The 18,613-nt window shown below is 44.2% G+C and overlaps 1 protein-coding gene across 1 annotated transcript in view; it reads left to right on the top strand.

The window, feature by feature from the left end:
- The window catches only part of Spata16 (spermatogenesis associated 16), a 252,045-nt gene that overhangs the window by 203,988 nt on the left and 29,444 nt on the right, over window positions 1-18,613 (top strand). Inside the window, exons 6-9 of the mRNA XM_050142057.1 lie at window positions 4,878-5,024; window positions 6,407-6,519; window positions 14,708-14,872; window positions 18,029-18,112. Coding sequence (XP_049998014.1) covers window positions 4,878-5,024; window positions 6,407-6,519; window positions 14,708-14,872; window positions 18,029-18,112 — 509 coding nt within the window. The remainder of the gene's footprint in view (window positions 1-4,877; window positions 5,025-6,406; window positions 6,520-14,707; window positions 14,873-18,028; window positions 18,113-18,613) is intronic.

Here is an 18,613-nt window from a genome sequence, read left to right as displayed (position 1 = left end):
CAGGGAAGCCTTCCAGACAAGGGGAGATGAGTGAGACACAACCGAAAAAGGGGAAACAAGAGAATGACTTTGTGCCCTTAGGGACACAAGTAGAAGTTCAGAAGAAGGATAGACACAAGCTGGTGCAACGTAGAGAAATCTGAGGAAGTGATGGCAGATTTATACCAAAATTAAAAACATAAAAGCGAGACAGAAATTTTACGTGCTTGCTTGAAGTTGATGGAGACTAGGCCTTGCTCTGCAGCCCTCAAACTATACTCTACACCTGTCTCCAGAGTATGGGGAGCTCAAGAAAAACCCCACCACACCCTGATTATCTATGTCTGTACTCTATCTACACCTGTCTCTAGAGTGTGGGGGGCTGTTCATGTTACATCTATGCCTTTTAAAGAGGAAACATTTTCATTATTTATGAGAGAGGGCAATGAATCTGGATTACCTGAGAAAGAACCACTGAGACTCCTGAGGGAAACTAGACAGAGGAAGTGTGGCAGGGAAGGAGAGTAAGGTGGTGTACAACCAGCACTCTGAGGATTTGAGATGCCGCAAGTTTCAAGGAATCGAGGAAATGCAAGTCAATAATGGCCTTGAAATTTGATCCAGAGGAAGAAACACATGCTTGAACAATGATTACTCTCATAACTTTGACAAGCATCAGAAGAAAAGACACCGTGAAAACGAAGGCATCAACTGGGGGAACAAATTTGCTCCTTTTGAGTTAACTTTTGGAATGCTGAGCAGACAGCAGTGTCCCAGCAGTCACTGGGAAACATGCGTTAAGATTTGGTGAAATTTTTAAGATGGGACTGTAACATTCATCTTCCCTGTTTTAGTTAGAATGAATAGGAAACCCACAAGACTAGAGAAATCTTCCCAAGCATGTATGTATGCTATGTCATGGAGCCATAGGAAGCTTTGGGGAATCCCTGGAGAAAGACTCAGCATTCCTGTTTCAGTCTCCCAGTAGGTGTTCTACTGCTATGATGAGCATCATGACCAAAAGGGAAGAAAGGGGCTGATGTGGCTGACAGGTTCCCATCCATCATCAAGGGAAACCAAGCCAGGAACTCAAGGCAGGAGCTGAAAGAAGCAGAGGCTATGCAAGAACACTGCTTACTGGCTTGATCTCCATGACCTGTTCAGCCTGCTTGTTTCTATAGCCCAGGACCACCAGGCTAGGGGTGGCAGCACCAGGCCTTCCCACATCAGCAATCAGTTACAGGCCAGTCTGATGGAGCCACTTTCTCAGCTGAGGCTCCCTCTTCTCAGATGACTCTCCAGCCTTTGTCACATCAGCAAAATACTAAGCAGCACACTTTGTTTCTTTTCCTGTCACTGAATAAAATACCCTGACAAAGACAACGTAAAGGGGAAAGGGTTTATTCTAACTCATAGTTCGAAGACACAGTCCATCAAGAATGTGAAGTCGGGGTAGCGGGGGCTTGAAGCAGCTGGTCACATGAAATCCACGATCAGGAAGCTAAGGATGATGGACGTATTTAGCCGATGCTCAGTTCCCTTTACCCACTTACACTGGCCAAGATCCCAGTCAGGAAATAGTGACCTCCTCAGCAGGCAGACCACCCCCCCTCAAATAAAAACAAGGTAATCCTCCAAAGGCATGCCCAGTGGCCTGTCTCCCAGGTAACTCTAGACTAACCATCACAGTATATAAAAACGGGAGAGACAAACAGACACAAAACACAAGAAATAAGATTTTTAAAAGGAAAGAGAAGAAGTTGAGAGATCAAAGAGCTTCAGGAACTTCACCAGCTGATGGGGCCATGCTAACCTTCCCTCCCTCATACACTACATTTGGATTAATGAGCAACTACTTAAACCTCTTGCTAAGCGTTAGCTATCTTTCATCTGGTGGGGAAAGGGGCTTGAAAAATAGGGTTTTTCAAGAAGTGTAACCTTTATGGTCCCTCTTTGATAGTATTTTCTAAGAATCTACTTTTGTGTGGTAAAAACTGAGAATTATGTCACACCTGCAAGCTGAATTTTAATAATAAATTCTATTATAGGCTTTTTAATTTCAACTCCAATGGTGATAAACTCTAAAGGGACAGACTAAAAGAACCTATTTTCTCCCAGTATTCTTGACATGACACGAGCAAAAGGGACATTTCCTAAAATCAATTTTACCAAAGGACAATATAATATGATTAACTTTCTTCTCCATCAGAAGCACAGGTTTTCAGACACACAGGTTTGAGCACAGAGTTGAGTGCAATTCCACTCAGATGAATGTTGCATGAGCATCACATTTGGGAAGTGTGTTGTCATGTGGGGTCATAGACTACCTGCCAAGCTAGACATTCACAGACTGTGATTACTCTGCAGATAAATGCAAGAGCAATCGTTTCCATTCCTGTCTAAAGTTAACAACATGCGCTAAAGGTCTAATCACATTTCCAAACTTTACCTAGAAGTTAATAATTAATCAAATGCACATTGGAAGAGATGAACATAGGACCAAGAAGAGCCAGAACATACTTATATTTTGTCAGCTTTATAAGTTGGTTCTGGCGTTCACATTAATTTTTCTAGTCTGTCTAATCACTTGCCATAGTAACACTGGTCTCCTCGTCATTCAGCAAATCTTCCAGGACAGCCGACACTTCCACACCTGCGTGTTACCTGCTCAATCAAGCCCTCATGTCTACTTTGTTTCATCATTAGCACAACTGGAACCCCAAAGGTCAAGGTGTTCTACTTCCTCTGCAAAAAATCTGGTCCCCAGCAGTGTCATCAGATCTGTCTGGGACACTCTGCCCTGAGGATTTCACAGACTGATTTTTATTTGTGTTGTGCTTGTTTTGGAGTGACAGACATGCACCTGAGGGTAAAGGTCAGAGAGTGACATCAAATGTCTTTCTAAATTACACCGCACCTTATTTTCTGAGACCACATCTCTCACTGAACCCTCAGCTAGCCTATTCAACTAGATGGCCAGATGGCTAGCAACCTAAGGACCTGCCTTTCTCTGCCCCAGCACTGGGGCTGTAGGTGCATACTACTGCACTTGGTTTGTTTTTATTTTTTATTTTTCTTTTAATGCTGATGCTGAGGCTTAAACTCTGGTCCTCCTACTTACGTAGCAAATGCCTTACCTTACCAGAAAACTGAGCCATCTCCCCAGCCCTTGTATATGATCTCTTGAAGATCAGTTTTATAATCTGCAAGGCTAGCAAAAAGGCGTACCTTATCCCTCATGTGTGTTGAGCAAGAAGAGATCTTAATAGAGCATGTGACGCAGAAATGTCAGGTAAATGCCAATCATCATCAAGATCCCAACCACCCAAGAAATGTAACATGAAAAGCCAGGCTTGTTGGGGTTTCTGTCCTGCCCTGTTCCCGCAGCTGTTTAGCCCCGAAGAAAATCACACAGAGGTCTACATTAGGTTATAAACTGATTGACCCATTAGCTCAGGTTTCTTATTAGCTCTTGTAGCTTATATTAACCCATAATTCTTATCTATGTTAGCTACATGGTTTAGTACCTTTCTCAGCAGGGTAGGTCACATCCTGCTTTTTCGGTGTCTGGGCGGGAATGCCAAGGGAGCTTCCTGCTTTCCCGAATTCTCCTATTCTTATTGCTCCACCTCTACTTCCTGTCTGGTTTTTCTGCCTATACTTCCTGCCTGGCCAATCAGCATTTATTTAAAACATGATTGACAGAATGCAATTATTCCGCACCAAAGAAAGACGACAATGTGTGCAGTATGTTTCTGTCCTAGGTTTGGACTTTATGATATTTAGTTCATGGGAGAATCAGAATATATTAAACTACTTAACATATATGTTCAACAGATTGCCAAGGACTTACTCCGGTTCTCACACACTGTAACCTGACAAATGGGAACAGGAAGAGAGAGACTCTGGGCAGCTGCCACATGTGAAACACAGTAGGGGCTCTGGGGGTGGGAGAGTGTGATCCACGGTCAAGTTTCCAATACTGCAGGCATCAGAACCCAGCGGGATGGTGCACTCAGAATCCCAGCAGGGTAGGGGCTGAGGCAGGAGGATCATGAGTTCCAAGTCAGTGTGGACCATGTGGGAGACCATGCCTAAATAAATAAGCAGCTTCTAAGCAAACACTTAGCTGAACAGGAGCAAGGGGTCTGGGACATTACAACCAGGATAAGCCATGCCTGTCATTCACCAAAGAGCTCTCCCATCCTGTGGGCTGTCTCTTCACTCCGGCCATTGTTGTTTCCTTTGCGTTGCAGAAACCTTTTCATTTTGTGCCGTCTCATTTGTCAACAATCCTGTGCTATTGGAGTCCTCTGCAGAAAATTCTCACCTGTATCTATTCCTGAAGGGCTTCCCCTCTTCTCTTCTTGTTGTCTCAGAATTCCAAGTCTTACATGAAGACTTTGATGCATTTTGAACCGTGTTTTGTGTAGCAGGAGCTGCTAACTCCAGGGCTGCTCCTGTACGTGCAGAGAGCCGGTTCCCCAGCACCTCTCATTTTCATTCTCACCTTGTTATTTTTCTCTTTCCTTTTATGTAACATTATTTCCGTAGTCTTCAGCTAGGATACAAAACCAAACACACAGAGAACAATAACCCCTCCTATGAGCTGCTCCTGAATGCCCGTTGTTATGAATGGGGAGAGGTGGCCGTGGGATCTGCTCGTGGCTTATTACTGTGCTTTGTTTATTTATTATATTTATATAATAGTGTGTATTTATTATCACCAGGAAAATACAAATGATGGAGTACAATTTTACATATTAGCCAATTGTGCTTCTGATGCACATAATTTTACTCTGTGCCTTTAATGTTTATATTTATCACTTTTCTAAACACAATTCCTGAAAATGATGCAACTCCAGCCAGACTCCTGCTTCTTTCTCTGCCGATTGCAGACACCCAAGGACTCCACGTGCTGCCCCAGACAGCTGACTGGTCGTCTTTTCCTCCTCAGCAGTATCTCTTGACGCTTGGGTTCAAGAACAAAGAAGATGGGAAGTTTTTGGAAAAGGTGTCAAGCAGGAAGCTGCCCACTTTCACAGGTGATTGGAACCTCAATGTGCTACATTTTGAAATGTCCCCATTTCTAAACTGGGACAAGGCTGGAACTGTGTCCCAACACCAAGCTTGTAGAAGGGTCTGGATATACAAAAATGTTTGATCACTTTTAGTTTTTCTAATTTTCTTTCTGGGTTGATTAAAAATACATAAAATGCTGATTTCAGGAGAGAATCCCCCCGGGAACACTCTGGACATTATCATTCAGTGCTTACCATCTCCTTCCTAGCATCCCGTCCAGACACCACCATCACCACAGCCTGGCATAGCCACCAAGACTACAGACTTTCAGGTCTGGGGTCTGGACTCAACAACTGAAGTACTAGCTCAAGAGGCATAAGAACTAACTCTTCAATTCCCAGAATCCCACAGAAATGCTAGGGGGAGCTTAGTGTAGTTCTAGCCATGAAGGGCAGAGATGGGATCACCAGAGCAAGCTGGCTACCTAAACCAGCCACATCAGCACACTCCGGGTAGGACTGAGAGACCCTGTCTCAATCAATAGGGTGGAAGGGCAATGGAGGATGAGTCCTGCCTTCAACCTTGGCCCCCACATGTATGCTTGCACACACACATGCCAACTGAAAAGGTCACACACACACACAATGGAAAAAGAAAAATAAAGAATATAGTCTTTCATCATTAAGGGGCAAATATGAAGCCATTGGTCATAATGACTTGTACACGAAATGGAAAGCACCCATGTCAATTCCAGGTCCCCTGGACTCTCTGCTGGGGCATTAGCATCTGCTCCTCTCGTTCCTCAGACAATTAGTCGGGAGTCCAAGTCATCTGAAGAGCATGTAGTTGATGGGGTTAAGCAATTTCGGTTAAAATTTTCAAGAAAATGGTTATATAGAATTGAAATCTCAGACTTACAAACTGACATGATGACCAGGCTGAGCTTGCGCCTTGTGAGGTGCCCACATAGTTAGGAACTGGAATTCTGCCTGGCACAGTACCCGCCCACCTCTGCCTCCAGCCACATTCAAAGTCAATGGCATCTGCATACCTGAAGAATACCTGAGTGGGGCGAGACAAGAATCAGATGTGCTTATACAACATTTTCTCACAGTTCAAGGCAAACATATTCTGCTGAGATACACAAATTGTCACAGGTTGTCTCTTAGATCTCTCAATCAAGAAAATGAGTAAATGTCAGTTTCTAAAGGGTGACGTCTCCTCTGCCTTTCTCCTCAGAGAGCTTTAATTATTACACACAGGGGCTGGGGGTGGGACTAGTGTCCATACTAAAGATTTCCTATCTCTTAATATTGAAATATCTGACTATAGCTCACAAAAGAAAGCATTCTGAAATGGAATTCTGGAAAATAAAAGTATAAAAATTTATTGTTACAATTTTTAGAACATAAAACGCCTTTCTCTCTGCTGACCAGAGAAGATACAGTGAGACTCATGGAGACGGTGGGGAAGCGAATCCTGCCAGTCCTGGACTTTATCCGCAGCACACAACTGAATGTGGGTATCCGATGGTTCTCTTGTCCCGTGTGTGAGCATCCGTGTGTGAGCACCCGTGTGTGAGCATCCGTGTGTGAGCACCCGGGGTTCCTAAGCGCATAGAAAGCTAAAGAGCCAACATTGCAAGGGCTGAGTTGGGGGCGGGGGGTTGTTGTTTTCTTTTGTTTCTTAGAAAGACGCACACACAGAAATCACATTTACAAAAGCAAACTGGTGTTAGCTAACGACTCCATTCCTCTTCCGGTCCCACACATGTCCCCAGGCTATACTGCGGTCCTGAGTGTTGTCAGACAAATATCTTCTTGCAGAGCTCTCCCTCCCCCTGCCTTCCTCCCCAGGGCTGCTGGAGATTTCTCATTTCAAATCAATAACAGAATGTTAGCAATCATAGTGCCTTCCCTACTTCATTTACTGAGCCACTGCACAGGACCGCCTCACTAGCTTGCACGGGAACTCAGAGCTCGTGCCTGCACACCCAATCTCAAGCAGGATGCCACTCTAAACATTGCTGCTGAGCTGTGTGTGGCCTCAGGTAAATGATGTAATCCCTTTCCCCATTCCAGGGAGAGTGTGCTTTGCCTCCAATTCTGTGTTTTAATATGTCCTAAGTGTGACCCGAATTCCTTGCTGCTCTTTTACACACTGTATGCTATTGTACTGAAATATAGAAAGAGACTTTTTCATTAATACATTATAAAGGCTGCAGATTTGCCCCCCCTTTAATATTTTTCAAAAGGCCTTAAGTTGGAAATTGTAAGAATCTTCTTGTGGCTTTTGTATTAGATTGTTGATTTGATATTCGTAGGAGGAGAGCCAAGAGGGTTGTCACGAGCAGCTACGTAGCATCTGCTCAGCAGTTCCCTCCTCACTAACATCACCCCGCATTTTAGAAAAGTTATAAAATATCCAGTCCATTTGCATGATTTAATTTAGAGAGCATGCTCTTCACAGACTTCCGTGCCGCCAGCCCCTGCTCTCTCCAACCATGTTCTACCCAGTCACCTCCCTCTATTTCTTCTAGTAAGGAACTCCTATTTCTCATATTTGGCTCCAGCTGTTGTGCCAAAATGCTGTAGAGCCAGTGGGTTCAACAGTAGACATTTCTACAATCACAGAGCAATTGTCCAAGATCAAGGCAGCAGCCTACTGTGGCTCAGGGAAGGGCATTCCTCTTGATTCTCATAAAGCTGATTTTTTTTTCCCTGTGTCGCCAGAGGGCTCAGAGAGAGACAGAAGAAGAGCTCAGGCCTCTATTCTTACAAGGCCACTCTCCCTCCGTGGTGGCTGCTCTATTCTGATTTTTCGTGCCGTGAGAAACTCCATAACCAAAGACGACTTGGGGAAAAGAGAACTTAGCTCACCTTATACTTTCAGTTAACAGTCTATTACTGCGGGAAGTCAGGGAAGGAACTCAAGGTAGGAACGTGCAGGCAGGAACTGAACCAAAGATGGCAAGAATGCTGCGTACTGGTTCCCTCTCCTCCCCCCCCCCCCATTTGATAAAGTTCCAAGACTACCTGTCGTGGTGTGGAACTGCCGACAATGGACTGTGGCCCCACATCAATGAACAGCTAAGTCAATTCCCCGCAGACATGGCCACAGACCAGTTTGACCTAGGAAGCTCCTCAGTTGCGACTGCTTGCCTGGGTGAATGCTGGTTGTGCCAAACTGACAACTGAAACCAACCAGGACAGGGACCCACCTTCATAACCTCATTTTATCCTAATCACCTCATGCACAGGGCTCATCTCCAAACATGCTCACACCGGAACTTGAGGTTGAATGTATGCGCCAGGAAGTGACTCAACTTCTGTCCCCAACAGTCTCGTTAGCAGTGCCACAAATTTGGGACCTTTTTCTGCAGTTCAGCCTTTAGCATAATCCCTTGCATACACACATGCACACACACGCACATGCATGCATGCACACACACAAACACACACCTTCCCATCCTAACTGAAAATCCACGCACATCATCACTGCCATCACCAGGTTACTGAGGCAATAAAGTATTCCCTACCAAGAATCATCATCGCCTGAGCATTGGTTGGTCCCTTCTAGCCATGGCTACCCTGGCGGCCCGGGTGCTAGGTACAGTGGGAGGCTGTGCTCTGTCTCTGGGGCAACATCTGCCTAGCTCAGCACTTGTTTAGACGCTGATGACATGGTTGCTGCTGGCTTGGACTACACGGTGTGAGTGCAGGTTGGGCCATTCAAGTGTCAGGCACTGTCTCAGAGTCCATACGCTTTCCTTCTCACCTCCCCAAGCGTATCGTGGCTGCTTAGAAGTTTATAGGCGATTCTCTGTGGATCTGAAAATGAGACCTCCTACTCATAATTCAAGAAATTTGGATGGCTAATCAGCAGGGTCCTCTGCTGTGAAGTCAGTCAGTCTTGTTCTCTCTGTCCATCTCACAAGTTCCCTGTATTTACTCCTGTTGGAAACAACACTGGGAAGACTATCTTAATGGGAGCCAAGTGAGTGCGTCTAAAGTTTTTCTGAGACAACGGGTATTGGCTTCCAAACACTGGCTTCCCCATCTCATGTCTGCTCAGCACGGTTTCCTAAAGCAGGGCTGAGAAAAGCTGACTACAAAGGTAACATAACGAAGCAGACAATGAGTTGGTGACTAGGAAGAATTCCCACCTGCTGCCGTTAACAAGCAGTTTTCAGTGGTGTGTTTAAGTTCACAGTGTCTTGGCATCGATTCAAACATAAAATGCTGTGTATTTGAATCAGTTCACACTGTGTTGTCTATGTATTTGCCCTAGAGGCAGGCTTTCACCCAAGGTGCGCAAGCGCTGTATTGAGCATTCAGATTCATAGAAATTTTAATTATTCAGACTGGCCTGGGTTTTGTTGGACAAAAGGGCTGTTTCATTAGTCTTTCTTTTTCCTTGGACATCCTGCATACTTCAATTTTTCTTTTACTGCGAGGGTAGTGCTAGGGTCCCATGGGTCTCAAATCCTTTTCCTTCAGTCACTGACTTGCTCAGTTCCCCATGCATAGGCAGGACTTGAGGGGTCCTCTCCAGGCCTGGCACAGGTCAGCCACCCATGGGAAGGTTGGACTCAGGCCTGCAGTCAAGACATTGCCACCATAAGAGAGTGACTGATGCCGGGGCAACATCTGTCCTGAAGTGCCTAGGGGTTTGTCAGTCACTCTTAATACAGTGATTCAGACATGACTTCGCTTGTCCGCTAAGGCAAAGAGCCATCTATTGGGGGCGTCCATCTTTACATCCAATCCTAGCAGCTAAGAAGGGTGCTTTGCATCATATATGCCCAGAGACGCTTTGACAATGTCCCTTAGTGTAAGTAGCTCTGGAGTATGAAAATAATATATATTACAGCTTTAGCATTCATTACAGTGCAGGAGACCCAAAAACAGCATTAATCTTTGACATAATACCATCATATGAATTTGAAGCATTATGACACTGACATTGTCATATAAATGATGATAAATATGTGAATGTTAAAATAATACTTAGACAAAGCCAAGAATTCTCATATTTCTCCCTACTCATATTCTGTATTAACCGCCCTTAAACAAGGGGTATCCACCCAGCATCTCTAATCAAGAAAAAAGCTGGCACGACAGTGCACTAAACTACAATAACGCGGTATCCGTAAATTAGAGTATCATCGCAGAATTTTTCACTGGTTGTTCTAATTTTAAATTTCCCTACAGTAAAACAAAGGGGACATTTTTTGTTCTTCATGAAATAAATATACAAAAAACAGGACAACAATGTACCATCAATAGAATCATATTAAACATAAAGTGAGCAAAACAGAATCCTAAAGCTTTCTGTTAAATCCTTGCACCTGTCATAATCAGGACATTTTCTTAGCCCAAACACTGTTGAAGTGAGATGGGGAAACCCTGCTTAGAAGCCGGCACCAACTGCTTTGGAGGTGCGGCCTGTATGGTTCTCTGCTCGTGTGAATCATCTCCTCCCATCATCTCATTGGGCCCTCACAACGCCCCTCACTTTACCAACGAGGAGCCATCCATAGCTTGAAGTGATAATGCATATTCACATAGCTAGGGTACCAAAGTTTAAGCACAAAACAGAAGCTAGAATGAGTTCTCCCAGTATTCTTTTATTAATACATTATAAGTTTTTTTTAATAAGACAACTTGGAAGTTTATTCCATAGTTGGACTCTATTGTTTTTTAATATTTGAGATCTTTTTCACTTGATGGTAATCTTGATGTTTTGTGACCCACTCTTGTGATGAAGAGGCAGGGGCTACAATGTGCGCTCAGCACAAATGTTTTCTTCCCAGTCCTGATTATCTAAACCACACTGCAGACACGCCAGCATCTGTCTATCTCTCCACACGTCAGTGCCCACTCATCATGGTTTTGGAAATGCGGGGAGCAGAGCCCTCTTAATGGCAGGCCAATGGGTGTAACTGTAAAGAATTCACCCCCGATAGTGATGAGAAGTGATCTTGTTTACTTGTTAACTCGCACAGAAACACCTGCAGAGCTGCATTTCGTTAAAGTTTCTGTACTAAAATGTAAAAAAAAAAAACTGAGCGATATAAATATTGAATAGTTTTAAAATTCCCTTAATTTCTTAATCCCTACATAGCATCTAAGGTTTCAGTCTTGTCATCTCTCAGATTACATTCTTCTGTATCTTCTTTACCACCACGAAAGAGTTCCTTCCTTGTTAAATGGGCACCAGGCTTTACGGAATCCTCTCGGAAAACGGTTCCTTGGTTCCTCCACACGCCCACCAACTTCGTGTGGCTGAGTGTACATTGCAGCACCTGTGTCTTCATCACAAGAGCAGGTCACAAAACCAAAGCGCCCAGAGGTTTTGCTTGGAAAACCTCTCATGATCACGCAGTCTGTTAGTGTGCCTCGTGTTATTTTAAGCTATCGTGCAGTTTCAAAGCTCAAACTACCAATAAACAACTTCCCCGACTGTTCTGGCTCCATTGGATCATGGCACAGATACACAGAATTAAAAATAAAGTAAATCTTGGATTGAGCACCAAAATACAAAAATCAAATTAAATCAGAAAATTAACTGAAAATGCTTCGTGGAAACATGGACTTTCACCTCTTGCAGGGGCGGTAGACAGCAAAGATGGTGGTTTCCTCCAGGCTGAGGGAGGGTCCTATGTTTCAGACCGTGATGTCCTCTACACTCTGACATAGGCCTAATTTACCTGTCTCCAAAAATGGCTCTTCCAGGCACACAACACATGGATAAACAAGGATCATTCTGTTCCTTTACAAGCTATAAATTTAAACATGTCAGCATGTTCCTCATGGCTTCCAATCCTGCTGAATGTCAACTGCTCACACCCCAGCATCCTTACTGTGAGGACTTTTATTTTTTAATCCCCCATCCTCAAGATTTTAGTCCTAGCCAGACAATGGTGTAGCACACCTTTAATCCCATCACTTGGGAGGCAGAGGCAGGTGGACCTGCATGAGTTCGAGGCCAGTGGTCTTCAAGCTCCCTGGATGCTCTTCTCCCTTCATTCACCTCATTGGCTGCTGTCTGCCTTGAACCTTCTGCTCTGTCTGTGCTCCCTGGCTAAATGCTCAAGAATCTAAATAATTATATCTCTTGAAGAAAAAAAAGATGCAACTAACCATGTTTTAATACCAAGTTAATTTCACTTTTTATTTCTTCCAGACCAAAGATTTAAAACTGTTTACATGTGCACATTTGAGGTGAACAATAGTATACGCTTCCTATGCATTCCGTGCTTGCAAACAGTGTTCCTATATGTCATGCCAAGTGGAAATACACGCCACACATCGGGCGCTGCCTCTCCTAGCATTATGCAGGACCATTTATTTACTCAGCATTTATCAATAATTGCTACTAAATCCAGGCAATTCTCCGCCAGAAGCCTGCATTTGAACTTGCTATTTGCCTAACCTTCATCGCACCCGGGTGAGGTTTTAGCTTCAATCTTAGCCACTTTATTACCCTCTTTCCAGAAACTAAGGGACCATTTGATCACTCCTAAAGTCTCACAGGGTGGAGGGGGGCTAACTCGCTTTGCCAGCACTAAAAGTTTAGGCTAATTCCTTCATGTTCCACTATTTCCTTGATTTTTCTTAAAGCAGCCACATTAAAACACCCCTGCTGACATCAGATATTGATGCTCGTCTTTTCTCCACTCAGTCTTTCAAAGGCTCTGGTCTTGCACATACGCGACATTGATCTGTAGCCTCCTGGTAGCCAGAACTGCACTGGGTTGTGGGAAGGGGAGGGCTGGGTGACTGTTAGCATCCATGTAGGTTCTTTCCGCAGGGTCTCATTCATATGGAGAACTTCCTGTTTTGTTATGCACCCAGCAATCGGGCTAACAAAGCACTGTTGCCTTCAACTATTTTTATTTCCCTGATGTTTTGGAAAATTACACTAATAGATTATGTTCCCGAGCAAGCTGCAGCGGATTCCGCTCCCTGACGTTGAGTCAGTCCCGCGCTTCCCTGCAATAGGCCCATTGTTTCCCATAAGAAGGACAAAGGAAGCCATTGTTCTTTCGAGAGAAAATGCCACTGTTCAGGGACACACCACAGCTGAATGGTGGCTGGCTCTCTGATCGCTTCAGCTTCAGACGAGGGATCTCAAGCCCACCCTGCGGAAGCATCACTCCTGGAAGGTGGTAGATTTCCGTATAAACAACTAATCAGAAACAATAAGTAAAAGTGGAGGGCATCCCTTAGACCACACAGGTGGCCATCAGGGAGGAGGAAAGTCAGAGGGCAGGCCTGCCTAACCTTCTTCGCTTTGGCAGATTCTAGGAGAGGCCAGTCTCACAGGCTTGCTGTCAGCCACAGTCCCGGCCTGACATTTCAGAGTGTCACTTCCTAATCTCAAGTTGAAGTTCAACTGATCTCTCGGTGGTGCTGATTTCCAACAATGGCTTTCTCTTCAGAGGAAAAATCTCTTTTAGAAAGAAATCCCATGTCTCCTTTCAGGGAACCGTCTGATACAGATTCACCAACTAAAACAGTCCCTCTCGGGTAGGAAGTGGAAAGGACATGATGTCATCTTGAACTCGGCTTGAGATGCCTGGAGATTTGGGCAGGTGCCTACATCATCCTAATGTCGAGGGCCATGCAGCAAATCCATGGATTCCCTGAGAAGGGTGAAGGCAGTGTGAACATCTTCTTAACAGACTCGCCCAGGGGCTCTGCCGTAGCTGGTCCAGGAGTCCTGCATGAAGGATAAGGAAGGATACTGGTCACCAGCCTTGCTGTCCCGAGCTCTAGTTGCCAAATGCCTTCAGAACCCAGCTAACACTCAGGCCTTTAAGTTTTGACCATAATGTGCCCCCATATACCTTTCCTGAAGAGAAACCTGGGGGTTTATCATACGCTCTGCCTCTCCTCTCAAGCATGGGAGTCTGTGTTCAACCTCTCTTCTGGGCCTGTCAGTGACAAATGCATAAGATGCCACCTTATCCTAAGTGGCCCCATCATCGGGGAACCAGATGATGTCCCTGTGTATTCATAAGGGACAAGCACTTTACAAGAGCACAGCGCAGTCTACCACAAGATGGTTCGTGTCAGTTGCTGAAGTAGTCCTAGGAGCTAGAGCGAACCGTGTAAGGGCGAGTGTACAAACGGCCCAGGGAGAAATGACAGATAAGGGCAGAGCTAGTTATTCAACTTGCATAAAAAATTGGCATAACTAAGAGAACGGGTAAACTCTTAGTTGGTAAGATGCTGTGACAGACAGCACTTGTAGAAAGCCATGGGCCTGTGAGAGGACAGCTAGGGGAGCCCAGGTTAACTCTCCATCCTGGTTTTTCCCAACAGCCTCCTTTCCTAAGGCAAGGCAACTGGAGAACCCTCTCAACAGCCCTACTAAGAGCTGCCTTTCATGTATAGCCACCTCCTTGAAAAAATGCAGAGGCCATTTCTCAAGGGATAGAATGCACTGGGTTCTGTTGCTTTCAAAAGATGTAAATGAGCCAGGTCAGGCGGTGCATGCCTTTCATCCCAGCAGAGGTAGTTAGATAGCTGTGCAAATTCAGGACCAGCCTGGGTGATGTAGAGAATTCCAGACCAGTCAGGGCGAGAGACAGACAGACAGACAGACAGTATATTTCATTCCATCCTTGACTTCAGACCCAGAGAGCTCTCTTTCTGTGTTCTCGTTCTGAAACATGCCTTCTTCCCTGTGACACTAGGGGAATTTCCACGCCTGCTCAGGTGTAATGGAGAAGTTGCACTACGCCAGTCTCCTCACCAGGCTGCAGAGAGTGAAGGAGCAGGCCCAGTTGATCAATCAAGCAATGGCAGAGCTGGCAACCGTCCCTTATCTCCAGGACATCAGTCAACAGGAGGCAGAATTGGTAAGTATTCGTTTCTCTTTGTTTAAGCTTTCACAGGCCCCGAGCCAGCAGAAGACGGATGGAGCTGAAAAGGCTTGTGGTTATAGATGGTGTCTGAAGGGAGATGCGGACCCTGGGAGACGGAGCAACCTGGAGCTCCATGATGACTTTCCTTTTCCTCCCTCCCTCCCTCCCTCCCTCCCTCCCTCCCTCCCTCCCTCCCTCCCTCCCTCCCTCCCTCTCTGTCTCTCCTTTTCCTTCTTCCTTCCTTTCTTTCTTTCTTCCTTTCTTTCTCCCTTTCTATATAACAAGAACCTTGTAATATGTAAAAACATAGGAAAGGGCTCAATAAAGCTTCTTATTTCAATTAAAATGAAAGTATGGGTGTGTGTGTGTGCGTGTGTATATGTGTGTGTGTGTGTGTGTGTGTGTGTGTGTGTGTGTGTGTGTGTGTATGCAGAGGCCAGAGGACAAGCTTAGCTGTCTTGCCTTTGCTCGGGCTCCTACCACCATTTGTTTTGAACAGGATCGCTCACTAGTCCAGAGCTCACTAAGTAGGCTAGCCTGGCCTAGCCATTGAGCCCCAGGGAGCCCCCACTCTCCCAGCTCTGAGATGACAAACACTGATTACCAGGCCAAGCTGTTTCTTTTCTTTAACATGGTTTCTAACGATCAAGTTTAAGTTCTAACTTGCGAGATGAAGCACTTTAGCAAGTGAGCCATCTCTCCACCCCAGTTGAAACTCTAATTAATGGTCTCTAAAACTCCAAGATGATCTTGTATGGTCCTCTTCCGTAGAAGAGGCAGGAGAGCAAAACACTTACCTGTATAAAAACACCACCCTACAAAATGTCCCTAAGTGTAGGTCCCCTGCAGGTTACCATACACAGTGGAGGCAGCGGCACACACAGTGAAAGACTCGGTAAAAGTTCATTTGAGAGAAAAGTCTTATTTTCTTTCGTGTGTGTGTGTGTGTGTGTGTGTGTGTGGATTTTTTTAAACTAAATACGTTCAGAAAAGCAGACATTTTATTCTCGCATAGACCAAGTCAAAAACTACTTAAAGAAACAGCTTAGAAACAATCTTCAAACAGATGTGTGTATTCTACTCATAATTAATATTAGAAATCATACCACCTCATTTGAAAAGTAATTATTGAACAGTGTGCTGCCCATTCAAGGAGAGGTTGGGAGAGCCTAATGTGTCCTAGGGAAGGGCTCTTTCCTTTGAAGCTTTAATTGAGAGTAGCTAAAACTAATTATAGACTTGAATTAAATTCACAGCACAAGGATGAGAACGGCCCAAGCTGATTACCTGTAATTTTCAGATAACTAAAGGAACCCTCCCTCTTTGAGCTTTTACAGACGTAACCAAGAAATGAGCTTCTAGTATTTATAAATTTATCTAGAGTTTTTTTTTTAAGTTTGTTAAATAAATACCGATATTCAGAGTAATGTTATGAAACAGTCTGCCAAGCCCGGTAATAACGCAGTGCATACTAAAGATGAACCCCATGAAATAAGCCTGCTGTTCACGGAATCTGTAAGTCAAAACGGGCTAATACTGTCTGACCCATCATGGCGGCGTGCAGAAGAATGGCTTTTAAAAGCGCTGTGTTCATCCTGCCATCCGTGAGGCATTCAACAGTGTGCTAAGTGTGGTGCTTTCAAAGGGCATATTATAACCAACTTTAGATGATTAGTGCTCCTGTACGATAAGAGAAGCAAAGGAAATGTTAATCTGGAAAGGAAAATCTTGACCCTGTCTTCCTAAAAAAGAATATTGAAGACGGAAGTAAGAAAAATCCAGAGGAATTCTCTGCTTGTAAGTCTCTTGAGCCACACCCCTTTGGGGTTCCCTCCCCCAAGAAATGCTTATATTTCAAAATGTGCACAAAGGGCTCAAAACCAACATCACTGAAATGCCTTCCTAATGTATAATTTTTGCAGTAGCTTATGCTTTAGAAAATGATATTTCATGGGATGATTTCCTATTGTATACACTCCCAAAATTCAGAAAGATAGATGGGCAGACATATTGATAGATGATAGGCAGACACAGTCAAATAGATGTGTGGTTCCAACCCCGACATTTGAACATTCTGTATCGTAGAAGGTTTCATCACATTCTGCAATAGATTTTACTTTCCAGTTTTCCAAGTAGGGGTGAACCTGTAAATCCCAACCTGACCTTGTAGGGCACCATGGCAACAGCAGTGGCTCAACAGAAACCTCACAAGTGACTCTGCTCGCTGCCTTCCTGAGGAAACTCTGCGGCACCAGAGGCCATCTAAGGGTTAGCCTTCAGTCTCACATGTTCTGACACAGCCCACACATGCGCCACGTGATAGAATTTGTTACCAGTTTCTGGCTCCGTGGAGCTTTGAACTTGGGATCCTCCTGCCTCAGCCTCCCCATTGCTGTAACTATACTGACTTTGTCTGTTTCTTCTGAGATGCAGTCTCACGTAGACCAGCTGGAAACTCTCTATTACCTGAGGTTGATCTTGAGCTTGCAATCCTCCTTCCTCCACCTACCAAGGTCTAGGACGGCAGGCATGCACCACCACTCCTAGCCCATCATATTATTTTCAGTTGGAACATAGCAAATGACTTTTGTTGTAGGTAAAGTGTGCTGTTTCAAAGGGACCTTTAAAAAATAAGAAGAAAAAGAAAATTAGTTATTTCAAATTTTTTAACAACAGTAAAAGAGTTTAAATGAACAAGAGTCTTTTAAGAGGCAATCAAACAGTGCAGCTTTAGTACCGTCCTCTGGAGAGCTTTTTCATGATGCCGAGAATTATGATACATTAGCCTAAGGAGGAAACACTAAAACACATTCATGTACTACATGGCATTTCCTAAGAGAATGAACTGCTGCCATCACTCTTAACAGTCCAAATCTGGTTTTAATAAAACATCAACACTTACTACATTAAACCCTATATGCTTCATACAAATTCGGAGGGAGACTCTTTCCATTGTTTCGATATTTTATGTGTACAGCAATGCTCAGTTATGACTGAAGCAGTATCGAGGTGATGGTATTCATCGTGGGGAATATGAGCAATAAAATCATCAGCGTACAAATGATTTTTTAATTAGGTTTTAATCTGTGTGTTTATGGAAGTTATTTCTGTGTGAATTCCATGCTGATAATTTTTATCTTGGTATCGCAGCTGCAGTCGCTAATGGCAGACGCCATGGACACCCTTGAAGGAAGGAAGAGTGACAAAGAGCGTGTGTGGAATAGAATCCAAAAGGTAAAACTCTGAGCCAGAGGAAAAACGCATCCTATCCTCAGAGAAAATGTCCACCTTGGGTCAAATCTGCTTAGGAGATAAAAAAGAGAAGAAAGCAGTCCCTGGGGTGGTTTTCGGTCTGCCTTCTCTGTGAAGTGAATGCGGTCGAAAGAACTAAAAGTGCAAGCAAAACCAGTGACAGATTTGTTTAACTTGTCCCACGCACTGTGGTCCTCATACCCTCCACCCTTCCTGACCATGATCCTTTTCATTTTCTGTTTAAACCGTCTGCTTCTTCGTTATCTGTAATGGTATTTTTAAAATTCTTTTCCTTGGAATTTTCACTGATTTTTCAACTACTTTTTTTGTCTTTATTTTTGTTTTTATTTTTGTTTGTTTGTTTATCTGTCACTCACTTGGGAAACACATCTTGGCTCAGGCTCCATGATCTTGCACTTTGGTGGTTTGGGTAGGGGAGAAACACAAGGACTCGTCACTGGTGGTCAGGACAACATTCACAGG

This window comes from Alexandromys fortis, unplaced genomic scaffold (genome assembly GCF_014885135.2).
Source record: "Alexandromys fortis isolate MF-2015 unplaced genomic scaffold, M_Fortis_MF-2015_v1.1 scaffold_41, whole genome shotgun sequence".
Classification (NCBI taxonomy): domain Eukaryota; kingdom Metazoa; phylum Chordata; class Mammalia; order Rodentia; family Cricetidae; genus Alexandromys; species Alexandromys fortis.
Note: the sequence above shows the minus strand (reverse complement) of the source record. Positions and strands in the feature narration are given on the sequence as shown.